Source organism: Botrytis byssoidea (assembly GCF_014898295.1).
Source record: "Botrytis byssoidea strain MUCL 94 chromosome Unknown BBYS_009, whole genome shotgun sequence".
NCBI lineage: Eukaryota > Fungi > Ascomycota > Leotiomycetes > Helotiales > Sclerotiniaceae > Botrytis > Botrytis byssoidea.
The window spans coordinates 901918-918046 of NW_024065850.1; the positions used below are offsets into that span (position 1 = coordinate 901918).

At 42.5% G+C, this 16129-nt stretch overlaps 3 protein-coding genes across 3 annotated transcripts; all 3 read right to left on the minus strand.

Annotated features, from left to right (window-relative positions):
* Positions 1 to 1576: 1576 nt before the first annotated feature.
* EAE97_005420 (uncharacterized protein) lies at positions 1577 to 5171 on the minus strand. The gene is made up of 2 exons (XM_038875932.1): positions 4102 to 5171; positions 1577 to 4036 (listed from the first exon to the last, which is right to left on the minus strand). Exons 1-2 carry the CDS (start codon positions 4611 to 4613, stop codon positions 2290 to 2292), a joined length of 2259 nt encoding a protein of 752 aa, XP_038733269.1. The 5' UTR covers positions 4614 to 5171; the 3' UTR covers positions 1577 to 2289.
* A 2392-nt stretch (positions 5172 to 7563) lies between these two features.
* On the minus strand, positions 7564 to 9198 carry EAE97_005421 (uncharacterized protein; the record flags this gene model as incomplete). The annotated part of the gene is made up of 1 exon (XM_038875933.1): positions 7564 to 9198. The coding sequence occupies one exon, from the start codon at positions 9196 to 9198 to the stop codon at positions 7564 to 7566; it is 1635 nt and encodes a 544-aa protein (XP_038733270.1).
* A 1612-nt stretch (positions 9199 to 10810) lies between these two features.
* EAE97_005422 (uncharacterized protein) lies at positions 10811 to 12878 on the minus strand (the record flags this gene model as incomplete). The annotated part of the gene is made up of 4 exons (XM_038875934.1): positions 10811 to 10857; positions 10907 to 11803; positions 11860 to 12460; positions 12531 to 12878. 4 exons carry the CDS (start codon positions 12876 to 12878, stop codon positions 10811 to 10813), a joined length of 1893 nt encoding a protein of 630 aa, XP_038733271.1.
* Between the last annotated feature and the right edge of the window lie 3251 nt (positions 12879 to 16129).

Sequence of the window (16129 nt, forward strand, 5' to 3'; positions counted from 1 at the left end):
ATCTTTCATGTTCATTCGATTCTTTAATCAAAGACGAAGTGTCGATGTCAAGAGAAGGCGATGAGAAGTCGATGGTCAAGTCAAACCATCACTCGCACCCACAGCTTCATCAATTGATAACATTCATCAGGCATTGAGTATTACTACCTTCTCTTCAACTATCATCTCATTCAGGTTTCAATAGATAGGTTTCCATCGAATCTTCACATATCTACGGATCTTGGCATTCCCGTGTCTCGATTTACCGATTCCGAAAGATATCTTTCGAGCCATTATCTATATTCTTGACGAACAATCAGGAATCTTTCACCTAGTAGAGTTACTAAGAGCTATAAAGATGTTCTAATATCTCTAGGTCCTGCCTGTTCTTGACAAGCCACCAAATCTACACGTTACTTAAATGTACTCAACAAGAATTTGCCTCTGAAAACTCGATATAATTTTCGGTGCAACTAATCATCCATTTCAACGAAGAGCGAGATTGGGTCTCTCAAGAAGGAAAAACAAAGCAATAGAGAACACCACTCTGCTTGGTGCCTCCTATCCATTCCGTTCCCGAAAAATACTATTTACTTGTCGTAGCAAAAATTCCCTGCTCTCCTCTCCTCCTACCCCCCACGATATTCGATCGTGATGATTGGATACATAAATATCCCATCCACAAACCTTATATCCACGCACAAACATCATCCGTTCTTCACTCCCAGCACTAAAAATCCAGCTAGCCACCCAGGACGCTAATTTTCTATATAATAATATTATTACTTGTGATTAAATTTCAGTTTTATTATCTAACTATCTAACCATCCATACAACTATCCATCTAGCTAATTATTCAATCATCAATATACATCGATCCCCCCCTCTCCTTTCCCTCCTCCTTTCCCTCCTCCTCCCCCCCCCGAAAAAAGAGAACGACGATCAAACTAAAACCAACTAATCTTTTTATACCTAATACCAAATACCATATTCCATCATTATCTCGATCACTATTCCACCATTCCACCCTCATCCCCACCCTCATCCCCATCACCACTTCACCACTTCACCACTTCAACCCGCGCATAAACATAAGCATATCTGCATAGATCTAAACACAAAAATTACTCCAGATACCTATTTAGGTATTGATTTATCTATTCTCCTACACTATCTTCTCTGACATTACATTGATTTCCATCTCAATCTCAACATCAACATCAATCTTCTCCGATACATCCTAGTAAGCATTTCATTTTCACATCCACACCATTATTGATTCTTTAAATAGTACTAACCCGTACCACCTACTAATCTTCCATACCATTCCCTATTCCTCAATCCTTGATATCCATCAACGTTGGTATTGGTATCAATAATCGCACTCACTCATCACTCATCACGTGCTTTCTTACTTTATTACTTTCTTGATTTCTTGATCTCTTACTTTCTTACTTTCTTGCTTGTTTGCTTTCTTACTTTCTAACTTCCTCCACTTCTTTACTTCCTTACTTCCTTACTAGGCACACATGTAGCTGATCAACTTCCATAAAGCAAATTCCCCTCCACCCGTCACTCAATCCCATCCCATCCCATCCCATCCCACCCCATCCCACCCCATCTCCCTCCAGCCGTACCAAAGCCGAAAGCCAGACAAGACAGGACAGGACAAGAAGACAAGAAAAGCAAGAAACAATCAGGAGCAAGGTCTGAAAATTTGGTTCAAAAAGTCAACAGTAAAATTGGCAAAACGTAAAAAACGCCATGCATGCATGCCATGCCTGCCCCCATCTCTCCCTAAAGGAAAAGGAAAAAGAAACTCCCACCTACCCCAAGATCCCTCCCACCACCATCATCACCACGAGCATATCATCAGTATACCATCTTCGCTTCAGCATACCTAGTTCAAATTCAAATATCCACCGCCATCCCCATCCCTATCTTCAATCCCCACAAACACGATATGAATACGAACATGAACATGAATTTTATCCCCTTTCCTTTTTCACTATTCCTTGCTCCTCTCTCATGTATTATCACTCCATCCATTCCATTTCAACTCGACAGAGAAATAGACTGAACAGAAAAGAACATGTAAAGAACTCCACGAGCCGAAATCTAAAAAGGTAAAAATCGGCCAACATAATATTCCACCCGCAACTATCATTCCTCTCAGAGTATCCACCCATCCATTCCACCTAAACCACTCCATTTCCATGGAAAGAAAAACGCCCCTTGACACCAGCCTTAACATCTTATCCCATAATTTTCGCATTTTGCACTTTCTCCCACCCACTCAATCTTCCATCCTCAGATCTTCCGCCTCCGCTTATTACTCGCGTTGTCATTCCCATTACTGTTTCCATTCGAATTCCCATTCTCATCTCCTATTCCATCATCTGCCGAACTCGTCGACTCACTACTCGCTACCGTCTCAACAACCCTACTCATTCCATTCCCATTCGAGCCGGTACCATTCACACTCCCATCATTTACCCCATCCATCCCAACATCAAAATGACTCTCTCCACCACCATATCCACTCCCATCAACTCCATTACCAAAATCATCAAAGTTAAAACTTGGGTTGCCCGGACTACCTCCACTGTAAAATGCCTGGGAATCGAAAAATTTATCTAAATCCAGATGAGAATGTTGAGGATCAATGGATTCAGCACCATTGAAATACGAGTCGCCTTGAACACCAGGAATAGAGCCCGAAGGACTGAGAGGCGTAAGATTTGCGGAAAGACTTGCAATACGATCACTTTGTTGTTGTTGTAATCCCATCAAGTTTTCAATCTCAGCTTGCGTATAGGCCATTTGCGCTAGATCAGGAGCTTGCGGTGCCGGGCTCACAAGTGCATTATTGGAACCTGGAGCGGACGAAGTGCTAGCAATGATATTAAGCATATTGCTGCGCTGTTCCGAGGTGAGCGGAGAATTGCCATTTGCATTTTCGTAATGTGTGAGCATATCTGGAAAGTCCATGACATTATTCTCCGGTCGACTTTGTGAGTTGGCGTTTTGAATAATATTCAACATATCTCGTTGCGGTTCGTTCTTCGTTGTCGTACTATCACTAGGAGATTCGAAAAGTTCTTCAACTGTTCCAGAACGTGGAGTAGAATATTGATTTCGTGGACTAGAAGCAGCGGTTGAGGCTTCAGTAACTCGGCTACTTTCTCGTTCCGGTGGTCCTGCTGTCAATAACCTTTGTGTTTTACGAACAACCGGACTAACACTCCCAGCTGCTGGCTGCTGCTGAGAAGTTCCAAGGTCACCAATATCCACAACATTGCCTTGTTGTTGATGTGGACCTTGTTGATTTAACCCAGTTTGAAACATCCGAGTAATACTCTCAGCTCCCTGTCCATCCAAACTTCTGTTGTAGACCGTAGCAAGAAATGTGAGAATAGCATTGATCGAACTCTCATGACGTTCGTGAAGATTTTGAAATGCCATTGCTTGTTGATAGAGTTGATTGTGATCCTTTCTCAGACGTGCAATCGCTTGTGAAATGGTGCTTTGTTGTTTTTGAATGTCAGAGATTTGACCCTGGACGACTGCAATTTCTCGTCGTTGTAATGGTCCAGATTCCGGCGCGGCTGATATCGCTCGATTGGTGGCTGCATTGTTGGTATAATTATTTTGACCAAAGTCTTCAATATCTCTTGCTTCATCATCACTCTCCCCATCTCCCATCTCCTCAGCTTTCCCTCTCCTAGGTCCACCCTCCTTTCGAATCTTATTCGTTCCACCCTTCGGTTTATTAATGAGCCATAGAAGATTTGGATGTCCACGCTTGAAGTAAGGGTTGTAATATTCGCTCGGGCTCTTATTCTTCCTCTCACTAGCCTTCATCGAATTATCGGAAAGTCCTACTCTCTTATGGAAGCCATACATGTTAAGTTGTCGCACGAAAGAGGCATAATTATTATGCTTGAACAGTTCCGGAATCAACGTTTTCGCAAACTCATCCTCATCCAACACCACAAACGAATCACCTCGATCAGACCATCGTATAAGTTCCGTATTCTTCGATTCGTCAAGAAAGCTACCAAGGACGAAAGTCAGCGCAAACAATCTCAAATCGAAGCTCGCAATAGATGAAGCGCTTACCTGCTTAGCTTCTGCACAAATGGTGGGATCTGTTTTCTCTTTGACTGAGCATCTCTTTTCGCAATAGCCGCCTTTTCCTCCAGCGCTTCAATATCGTCATTTTCCCCATTCACCCCATGCCCATTCTGTAAATCCATCATCGAATCGTCAAAAGCTCCCCAAGCATCACCCGCACCGTCGTACGTCCGCGGCGCAACAAGTTGGCGATTGTTATTAACATTCGGTCGACGAGCCAATTGTGTGGAGTGAGTTTGCGCGGCAATGGAATGGTCAAAACCAGTGGTCGTTTGCGGTAGACCGGGATTGGCTCCAAACATATTCATATAATTGCTCGTGGTTGGATCCGCGAAATTCTGAGATTCAGAGTTTTGATTCCAGCGCAAGAATTCGGCACTAGGTAACGGGGTACCTGCATTATATGTTTGTTGCATTTGTGGTGTTTGAATCGTAGACGAGGCTCCCGGTGCAGCTCTTTTTCTGGGATTGGTGGAAGACATATGAGGAGAATACATTCGATGAGGTGTGTATGCGGGACGGGCGTGGAAGTGATCTTTTACAGGAAGTGTAGGTGTCGTGGTAGAAGTAGATGGAAGGGGAAGTGAAGGTCGAAATGTGAGCTGTTATGTAGAGATGGAAATTGTGCTGCTGTATTGTGGTGCCGTAGCAAACGATTCACGGGTCCAAAGTCGAGGCTACCTGCAGCCTCCCTAGCGACTTCAAGCAGAGGATAGATGTGCGACGCCAAACTCGAAGATAAATGGTTTACTCTGGTGCTGGAAAATGTTTGCCTTTAATTTTTTTGCGATTGTCGCGGGAGATTCTGGTAGAGGCTCGGCGCGATGAGTTTGATGGAATTGTGCAGGAAGGATTGAAGGTATCTATAAATGAAGATGGCGGATCAAAGGTCTGGACGGAAGATATGAGTCAATGGTAGATGTGTTGAGATGATTCTTAGAATCAGTTATTGTTCAAAACAAAGGTTGAAGGGGGTGGAAATAGGTAGTGGGGTTATGTATGATGCAAGTTGATAAAGTTGATATTCCTCTTCGTTGTGTGTTTTGGGTTTTTGGGAGGGAGGGGGGGAATTCTTCTTGAAGGTTATTGTTCTTTTTTTGATTGGAATTGAAACTTTGTGGATTTACTTGGATGAACTATTTGTGGAAAGAGAAAGATGGAGATATCAGTTGAATGAGAATTGAAGATATATATATTTTTTATAAGTTTTAAATTATATAAATTATTTTCAATAGAAATTATTCTGTTTTATCTAATATCTAATGTGTGATGTATATGTTTTTATTGAGAGAAGATGTACCTAGGTAGATAGAAGAGATACATACTACTGTACGTGGGTAGATAGATGGATCTGATTATCAAGTATAAATATGATAATAATCAATCGATAGAGTAAAATGTTTATATTCATATCTCTCTCTCTCTCTCTCTCTCTCTCTCTTCATGTACTTATAAGATAGATAGCTCATGATATTATATACAATTCCCTCCATCCCCCTATGAATCCGCATCTCCGGAGTCATACGTATCTACACTCTCTACCTAGCTACATCCATCCATCCATCCATCCATGCATCGACATCCACAACTTCCGTCTTCAGTCTTCAAAAATTTCATCCACCCCAGCTTTCAATCGATGATGACAATGCTGACTAAGAACAAGGCTGACAATTCTTTTCTCCACTCCAAGTACTCCAACCAACCAACCAACCATCTTTTGTTTTTCTTCCTTCTATCTCATCAACCATCAACCTTAATTTTATCAGAGAGCGGAGCTTTCCATCCTCTGATCGATAAATTGCTAGTGCATCAGAAAAAATCATCGACTTTTCAATTTTCAATTTTCAATTAGATAATGTTTATTACTAGCTCAGTGGGTCAAGCGGGGAATACTAGGTAGGAATAAGGAGGTACGTACCAGGTATAGTTAATAAATTGACTTATAAACCTAGCACTAGCAGATATCTACATAGACTACTTAACTCAGCTCACAATCAACACCAAATTCTACGATACACCTCTCTCAAAATCCAATATCAAATCAATTCGAAACCCCAAACCCCTCTCCAAGCTCCCAATAACTATCTCATAAAATTCATTTAAAAGAACCCAATCCAATCCAATCCATATCCATATCCATATCCATAACTGAAGAAAGATAGATATTCGTTTAATCTTGCAGCCTCTTAATTTAGTGTTCGGATTTTTCCGTCGGTAGAGGAAGCTTAGTGGATATCTCTCTACCTATCCCATCTACCTATCTAGATCTAGATCGGTATTCACCCATCCATCCATCCATCCATCCATCCATCCATTCAAACATCTTATAATACAATCCCAAAATATCTTTTATTTCCCATCCCATCCCTTCCCTTCCCTTCTCTTCCCTTCACATCACAGAATCGCAAAATCACAGAATCATAGAATCACAGAGTAACTAACCATAAGAATTAGAATGAATACTAGATAAATGAACAATAATAACACTATTTCCATCCCTCCCACCCCTCAAGAATCTCTCAAATAAGTTGATAAAAATAAATAAATAAACCAATAAACAAACAACAACCCATCTCTCTCTCTATCTCTCTCCCCCAGCCTCCCCCAACACAACACAAGGAGTCCGGAGTTCCCAATCCAAATCCAATCCAATCCCAATCCCAATCCCAATCCCCAACATCAATCTCACTATCTACCTATACCTACCTACCTACCTATACCTATACCTACCTATCATATCCCATTACACACACACACACACACACACACTTAGCCACATTATACACCTGAAACCCAGGTAACAGGTACAGGTACAAGTATCCATCCATGTAATCAAAGAACCCCATCCCAAACAAAAAAACCTAACCTCCTGTCTTCAAAATCAAAATCAAATTCAAATTCAAATTCAAATTCATGGATTCCAACGACACTTCCAATTTATAAGGTCTATCTATATCCATTAATCTATCCTATCACACACACACATAAACAATGTAAACATAAATATAAATTCTCATTTTCGCTTCCATTTCCACCCAACCATCTCCTAGGTATCTAACCCCCCATGAATGGGGGCAAGCCCCCAAACCCCCCTAGCTCGCCACGCTCGAAACCTTTTCTTGAAAATCTGGGATATCGATTCAAATGAATTGCTTTGAGGACTTTTTACTTCAATGCTATCCTGATAGACTGCCACCCCAGCGATGGGCCCACAGACTGCCAAGAGATCCAGATCACTTCCAAGCTCTCCTTTCTCTGCCTTCTTAATTCATCATCTTTATTGTTCACTGTCGCATCATCTGCATCATTTTGGAAGAAACCATTGAAGCGTCAATTTAGCTTCTTGAATCATGACTAGAAAGATCTTCCCTCTTTATGTCATTTGAGACCATTTCGTCATGTGAACCATCCATCACACTTCCTTGTCACCATTACCATACAGATTTTCTACTTAGCTCCTCTCCCAGCCAAAGCCGACCCTCTCGCTAATTTCTCATTCCGCTTGATATCCCATTCTCTACCCGTCGAACCTCCAGCCTTCGCCTCTCTTTTCGCCTTCATTTCCTCCCTCAGCGATTTAGCTTTCTCTCTAGGATCAATAACCACCAACTCTTCTTCGGCTTTCTTCCTATAACTGAGATCCTTGCCTAATTTGTCCTCCTTGAAACTCAACGCGTGAGACATCCACCCTTTGTCATTAAAATCTTCTTCCTCTTCTTCTTCCCCTTGCGCTTCCCATGATTTGCAAGACTGACAATTTGCAATAAAGTGCAAATCACACAATGCAGCTTCTTCGTCATCAACCGTTCCATTTTCCTCGTGTTTGGATTCAGCTTCGTCATGTGAGGGAAGTTTAGCCACTTCCTTTTCAGGTGGTGCAGTTTCCAGTTTCTCTCGAAATGCTCGTAGGATATCTAGAGATGCTTGATCGTTACTAGGATTTGACTTTCCATTTGCGTTGCGCTTTCGTCCACGAACGGATGTTGCTGGAATCATGGCTTCCAAAGCCGATTTCTTCTTCTCCGGTTCTGGAGCTGTTTGAACATTCCGCTTCATAGATGCTTTCAGTTCCGCTATTTGCGCATTGGTGCGATCTAGCAAAGAGGTAACCTTTTGAACTTGAGGCTCTGGAGAGGAAGAAATGTCTCGTTCGAGTTTCGCGGCTCTATTAGGCAACGGTTTAGGAGGTGCTCTTGCTTCAGGTTCTGGTGATGATTGAGGAGATTCGGATGATCGTGCTTTAGGCGCCTTCTTTTTCGGTACGGATTTAGCCTTAGGTTCTGGTTCCGGTTCATCATCTGCAGTTCCATCGTCCATAACAATCCTCGTATCGAATTTCGCTTTTTTCTTGACCACTGGTTGTTCGACACCTTCCTCCCCCTCGTCCCCAAAACTTAACAACTGTTTCCCAGCCTTCCTCTTCTTTTTCTTTTCTGGAGCCTTCTTCTCGGGAACCGCAATTTTCGCAACCCGCTCTCTCCTAACCATATCCTTAAACGGGTTAACCAACACCTCCACCCCCGTAATCTTCGTAGGGTATAACGGTCTCTCTCCCTCTCCACACTCCGCCTCCCCCATTCTCGCCAAATTATATATCGTTTCTCCCTCCACCCTACCAAACAACGTATTCTTCCCCATTAACTCAGGCGTATCCCCTAGAGTCAAAAAGAACTGACTCCCGTTCGTATCTTTCCCTTCATTAGCCATCCCCAGCAATCCTCTCCTATTATATTTTATCCTGCTGTGAAACTCGTCTTTGAAGCCCACTCCTCTCGGTCCCGCATTTTGACCTTTCCGCTCCTCCATCGGCCATATCCCATTCTCTTCAGAAAATTCGCCGCCATCGTAAATCGATTCTCCACCAGATCCAGTACCTGTAGGATCACCACCCTGTAGAATGAAGCCGGGCACAAGTCGATGAAATATTGTATTATCATAATAGCCGTCGAGGCAATGTTGCAGGAAATTACGAGATGCGAGAGGAATTTGTTGCGCCCAGAGCTCGAGAGAGATATCGCCAGAGGTGGTGTGTAAAATGCATGATGCAGTAGGTTGAGGTTCGAGATTGTAGAGTGATGACATGTTGAGTTGTACAAAGGAGCAAGTCCGACAAATTAATGAGGCCTTGTGAGATGTGTTGGATGTGATGGAAAGATGTCGATCAATTATTTGAGTTCTGACTGAATTTCAATGGAGCTAGGGTGAGCTCAAGCTTACATAATCCTCACGTCAAGGCATGAGATTGGATAAGAAACCTCAACTGTCAATGAGCTCCAACAACCAATCAAGATTCATGTCGACAGTTCGATCAACTATCTACCTATCCTCGCTTTAACTTTCATTCTAGATTCATTCCCCAACCTGATTCATGAAGCACATCTCATCCTATCCAATCAACAGAGTGTTCCCAAATCTACACTATCGCTCTCTCTAGAATTCATATCCCAAGCGTTCAGTGATACCAATGTACTAGTCCCCATCTGTCACCGATAACATCCTTGAGCCACATGGGAATGTTTCAACTTCTGCTGTTCAACATCTGTAGGTATATGAAGCTAAGAGGCTCGGATGCAAAGTAACCTTCCGTACGGAGCGGAAGTCCCGGCCCGAGTGGTATCGAAATAGCGGTGAGGGACAGTAAACAATCAGTGAACAATCGGGACCTATTTTGTTAAGATAGTTACAATGTGGTCGAAAGAACCTGGGACAAGATTGAGTCAAGTAGAGAATCACAAATGGTCACAAAACACATGATAATAAGACAGAGTAGGCGATGAGTGATTGTTTTCCCTATATCCTATTATTTCCCCACCGCCAGACGCCGTGATAACATGATAATATCAGTTGCAGCACAAATTCAAGCGCAAAAGGGTGCATTGAAGTCCTACTCCATGTCTCATCCAATTGGAGTCAGAAGCCAATACACCCTGAAATCAAACATGCACATATGGCCTTCAAACCCCCCCTTCTGAAACTAACGGTCCCAGCAACAACAGTACAAGAATTTTTCAACTTCGATGACCTAGAGGAGCAGTAAACAATTAAAGTACAATGATTTCATATTCCTCAATCAGCCCTGTAAATTCAACTCGAGAACCAGCGAGTAGACATCGATGTTGGTTTGAGTCGATATCTGGAATATCTGACCAAGGTAATTTTTATAATTTTATAGCATGACAGGACGTTACGGTCGTCAATCGTGGGTAGAAAAGGGGTGTGGCGAGCCCCTATTATTATCGGATTCATTGTCCAAAGACGTTAAAATAATCCGGATCCTAGTTTTGATGGATACCGAAAGGAGGTCATAGTAGCGTTATCGTCAAGGTTGCCCAGTCGATTTAATGGTATCCTAGTTGATTCGTTATATGTCGTCGTTCGCGGAAGCCAATCGGTGATAGTATTAAGCAAAATTTGTATATACCGCGAGCTAGAATAGGTCTAGAGCCCAAGGGCTCCCCCAAATGGGAGATCAAGGTCACAAGTGTAATTACAGTAACAAGAGCCGAGCTTGATGGGCCTATTTGTAGGCAAATCAGAAGCTCTGAAAAAGATCGCATGGAAGGGAACGTGTTTGCGCCGAGGGAAAAGGGATGACAACTAAACGCCGATGCCCGTAATTTGGCGTTATAACAGGTGGGAATAGATTGCGTCAATAGCTCTAATGTTCGTAACGTCGTAAATCTCTTGAGGAGTATTACATGAACCGAGATGCGGAGGTGAATCCGTTTCGCTCAGATGAATCTGACATTCGGTTAGCTAGAAATTCTCATCATTGATCTTGACGACTTACCATCACTGCTTTTGCTACCATGACCATTTTGTCTGTTGCGAGAAAATCCTGATCCCCATTGATCACTAGTAGGGCCTCTTGGTTGTCTCTCTGGGACTGCACTTTGTCCATTTCTGGCGCTGCTATCTTCAAGGCTTCCATTGACTGGACGCTGGCTTCCAATCGGACCGGCATTTGATGTGTAGCTATCTCTCTCTTGGCCAATGCGTCCGGGCGCGTTCGAACGAGGTTGACGATCATAACCAAGTGACATGTTGCTCATGCCGTTGGCAAGGAATGCATCCTCTCTGAGACCCAAGGGTCCTGCGGATGTAGGAGTCAAGTTAGGGGTTCCACCTGTGACTGATCCGAGACCATAATCGTTGCCTTGGAATCTGGCGATATTCTGGGTCATATTAGCTGGGAAGCTCGCCGACGATGGTACAGGTGATGGCGTGTAAGAGCGCAAGTCCGCGAACGATTTGGCGGTTCGTAAATTACGATCACCACTAAGTAGATCACGTACCCCTGGAGAACCTGGGATATCCAGAAGACCGGAACCTTGTCGGCCGAGCGTATGCATTTGGTAGGCAGCGTCATTGGCTCGCTGCTCACTGAAATCGATGGTGGCAGCTCGGTTGAGTCCACGACGTTGGGATTCATTATAATATCCAGCTTGTATTGAGTTCAAGGGTGAGCTGGCAAGCTTGGGCTTGACAATTTGTACTTGACGAAGTTCGCCATGTCCTTGGGAGTGGTGGTCTAATCCCATGTTATGAGCCAAGGTGTGGATTATTCTTCGATCAGCAGGAGAAACTGTAGGCGCGAATGTTAAAACTTCTCTCTCGGCGTCTTGTTTGAAGAAGAGGAGCTCGGTGTAATAGTTCAAGGTTGTTGGATCATTCAAATCGTACTCTGCTGCAAGAATGTTAGTTCAGTAGTTTTGTGCGCGAGAAAAATAAATCAGCACTAACCAGCAGTACCATTGGTGGCGGCAACATTCTGACGCATGTTTACAGGTGAAGGGGATGTGGTTCTCAGGCCTGAATTCATGGAAGTCATAGATCCTGCGGTATGAAGGGAACCTGTGGAGATGACATTTGGTGCGCGATGTTGCTCTTCAAGTTGACCGCGTCTTTCTCTCTTGTCGCGTTCGATTCGATCGCGCTCTGCAGCTGGAAGCATCTTCTTGTACTCTACTCGGAGCTTTCGTCCTTGCAAGTCCATGTGGTTCAAGGCATCGATGACTTGTTGCGTTTCGCGAGCATCAGTGAAGTTGGCGAATGCCAAACCCCTGAAAACACCATTATCAAAGTGATAATTAAAGGCATATGGCAATGGCAATCCCATATTAGACATCATTTCTGTCAGTTGTTCTTTCTTCACAGCGAAAGGAATATTTTTGATGACGATAGCGGTTGGGATAAGCTCTTCGTGATCGCTTTGCTGATTTGGTGGTGGGGGTGAGCGATGGGAATGCTGAGGTTGTTCAAACATGCCAGACAAGTTATGCTGTTGTAAGGATGTTTGGGTGATTGGACCGCCGAGGGATGGAGTGCCTGGGTTCATCCAACCCTACCGAGTGTCAGTTTCATTTCGAGAGGCGCGCAAAATTGAATCGGTAAATAACATAGGGGTAACATACAGATGGGATTTCAGCTCTACGAGCTTGTTGTTGTTGAGGTCTCATGCGGCCTGCTGTGCCCATTGTGCTAGCTCCATTCGCACCTCCATAGTTCCAAGTCTGACTTTCGTAGGCGTAGTTCACGTTGCTGGAAGGACCTCTGTAGCCGGCTTGGTTTCCGTTGTATTGTGATGCGTCGTCAGAAGCGTAAAGTCCTGCTCCATTCTGAAGTGGTGCTTGATAATTGTCCATAAATTGTCGCGATGATTGGCGGTTAAGCGTCATATTGCCATAAGCTCCTCGACTTGTCGCTGGCGATCGGTTTGGAGGATAATCCTGGAACATCTCGGAATACTGTTGACTCATCATGAGAGGCAGATATTCTTGATGTTAAGAAAGAGAAAAGAAAAGTTTGTTGTGATGCAAGGAGCCGGTGGGCACGCTTGTCAAAGCTTTAGTCCGAAGTGTTCGCACAATAGTACCCCCAAAGATTTTGAGCAAAAAAAAAAAAGAACTTTCAGATGATAATTTCTCACAGCGAATCGAGACGAGAATTTGTTCGCGGGATATGTGTATGAGATATTCGACTTTTGTTGGTCGAGTTTTTCAAGATATTTATGTTGTGGTTGCTTTTTAAATTATTTTTGATGTGGGTAGTTGAATAATAATTCTGATGATAGGTAGGTATTTTGTACTGGGGGGGTGTGTGTTCGTTCTCCTTGCTGTGGGGAGATTGCGACCAGAAGTTAATTGGGAGATTGTGAAATTGACCTATGGTTATTGTAGAATGGAGGATAGATAAAGTGACGACTTTGACATTATAATGAAGAAAAGAGAATCGCTTTCGAATAGACTTGTTAACAAGTATTAAGAAGATTTTAATCCTTGCTTGACGTGGGTTGGTCGAAGGAAGAATCGAGGAAGAATGAAGAATGGAAGGAGAGAGAGGAGAGAGAGGAGAGAGAGGAGAGACTTTCTTCGAGGTGATGGAAATGATGGAAGGGGAGAAAACTGCTTTAATGATTTTATTAAACCTGGGAAGAGAAGCCAGAAAGTAACTCCTTAATGAAGCTAATCTTGAATGGGGTTAGTTTAGATTACTAGGCACTCAAACCATCACCATCCACAATATCTACCTAGCACCTACGACTTTTATAGCATAAGGTAGTATAAGGTACACACACACACGCACGTACGCACGCACACAGACAGATACAGATACCGATACCGATACAGACATACATGTATCATACATACATACCGAGGGAGATTCGCTTCCAATAATCATAAAATTGAAGGGGAAGGGGAAGGGGGAGGGGAGGGGAGGGGAGGGGAGGAGAGGGGATGAGGATGGGGAAGAGGAAAGGGGATAATGAAAACCGTTTCGAGTTGAGGTAGTCGATACTGGACTGGGTGGGTGAGTGGGTAGGTATGTAGAGAGATAGATAAACAGATAGGATTCAATGGTATGATATGGTATGGTATGGTGTGGTGTGGTTTGGTTTGGTTTAATAATATAATCTAAATAGGAGTCTTTTGGTAATGTTTTCTTTTGATATACGATTTAGTGAGGGGGGCAATAAATGAAGAATTACCATGGACTTGATTTTGGACGTGGACTTGAAATGAAGCAATGAAGCAATGAAGCAATGATTTCTCTCGCAAAGAAATGCCAAATAGAAATAACTACTACTATCACCATCATCATCATCATCAATAAATATACTTTTCCTCTTCCTTTTTTCTCCATCTCTCTCCTGCTACATACCAACCGATATCATCGTCCCGACTTAACAAGTAGTGACTTTCGTCATTAGTTCTAGCTAGGTAGTATCATATCACTTATTAGATCGAACCAACAACATAAGCCATTCACATTTCTCTACTAGAAAATGTTTAAATTTCTTTTGTTTTTCGATTTTAAACTTTCCTTGCCATTACTCATTCATGCATCCCGTGACCCCCATCCGTTTGATCAATATAGTTTTCTCTCTGATATATATTATCTGCATCCAATACCCGATTGAGATAAGATGGACGGAAAGAAGAAGATCGAAAAGGGCAGGCAGGACAAGAAAAGACTTTAGGGTATATCTCGGGTTTGTACTCCATCGAAACCAAAGGGAAGGAACCGAAATCGATTTGCTTGGGATTTGAATGTCGTACTTACATGGAATGGATGGAATCTTTGGGTGCAGGTGGTTCCGATTATGTTGAGTTTGGGTTGGAATGTTGTGTACCGAGTAAATCGGTAGCTAGTTGGTTGAATGAAGCAGTGAACATTAGATATATTGGACCCTGAGCAATATACATGCACATATACATATAACATTCAAAGAGTCAAGAGTCAAGAGTCAAGAGTCAAGAGGTATTAATTTAAACCTCCCCAAATATACACATATTACTTTACCATGACCACTGACTGGTGACAAAAGTCCATCCTGCGTACGCCGCACATTTCCATGTAAAACACTATCACTATCAAAATGAAATAAAAAGTGATCACAACTCTATTCATCCATGCATCATCGAGTGTTCATTGGTTCATGTGGAACAGGTTTCTGCAGTGGGTTCACGTTGATCTCTGCAGATTTATATCTCATATATACATTAGAAGGTGTGTACGGAGGACGTACATTCATTTATATCATTCGTTCGAGAATGCCTAGTAGCCTTTGATATATATACACCTAGCATATATATAGTAGTATGTATACCTAGGTATTTATATACATACAAATATATATATATATATATATACGATCCCAAGTAAATCTATCTAAAACTATCTACATGCGATTGGATCAGATATCTCATATCATCTCATCTCATCTCATCTCATCTCATCTCATCTCATCTCATATCATAAATCGATACATTTTCGTGATCCGGTAACGGTAATGTGAAATGGGAGTACCGTATGGAGTACTTACCAGGTAGGATAGTATCGTGAGTCGTGCAAATACCCAGAGTATGTCCTTCGAGATGCTCCCTAGATGCTCCCTAGATGCTCCTGAGATGCAAGTCATGGATGAGAGACAATTACCGGGAAGTGGATTTCGTGGATTTCGTGGATTTTGTGGATTCCACATTCCACATTCCACCATCAAATAACTTCCGTCCCAAATTAACCCAATTACCCAAATGAGCTAACTTTACTCAATCTTGATACATCACCTAGTCATAAAAAGTATCCATACCTGGTCTCGCTGGTGTACCTACTCCTCCGAGTCCTCCACACATCTTTTGGGAGATTTCATGGAAGTCATAGAATCCGTAGACTTTCTACCTAACCTACACTTCTCGCCTTCTTTTTCTTTTTCTTTTTCTTTTTCTTTTTCTTTTCATTCTTCCTCCCTCCCAAAATCATTCGTATTTTCTAGATTGGGGATAGAGTTCATCCAATTACAATCTATTGGAGCAGGGTAGTTTTACGCCGACAACAACCATAAAACATAAAACATAAACTTATTTTATCATTACACTACTCAGTACATACTGTACAGATAGATACTTGTCAAGTCAAATCAAAACAAATCTTAGTTGAACATGATTGATGAATATTCCGAATCTCTATAGCAACCAATACCGTTGAATCTTTAGTCTTCACTCATTACTCA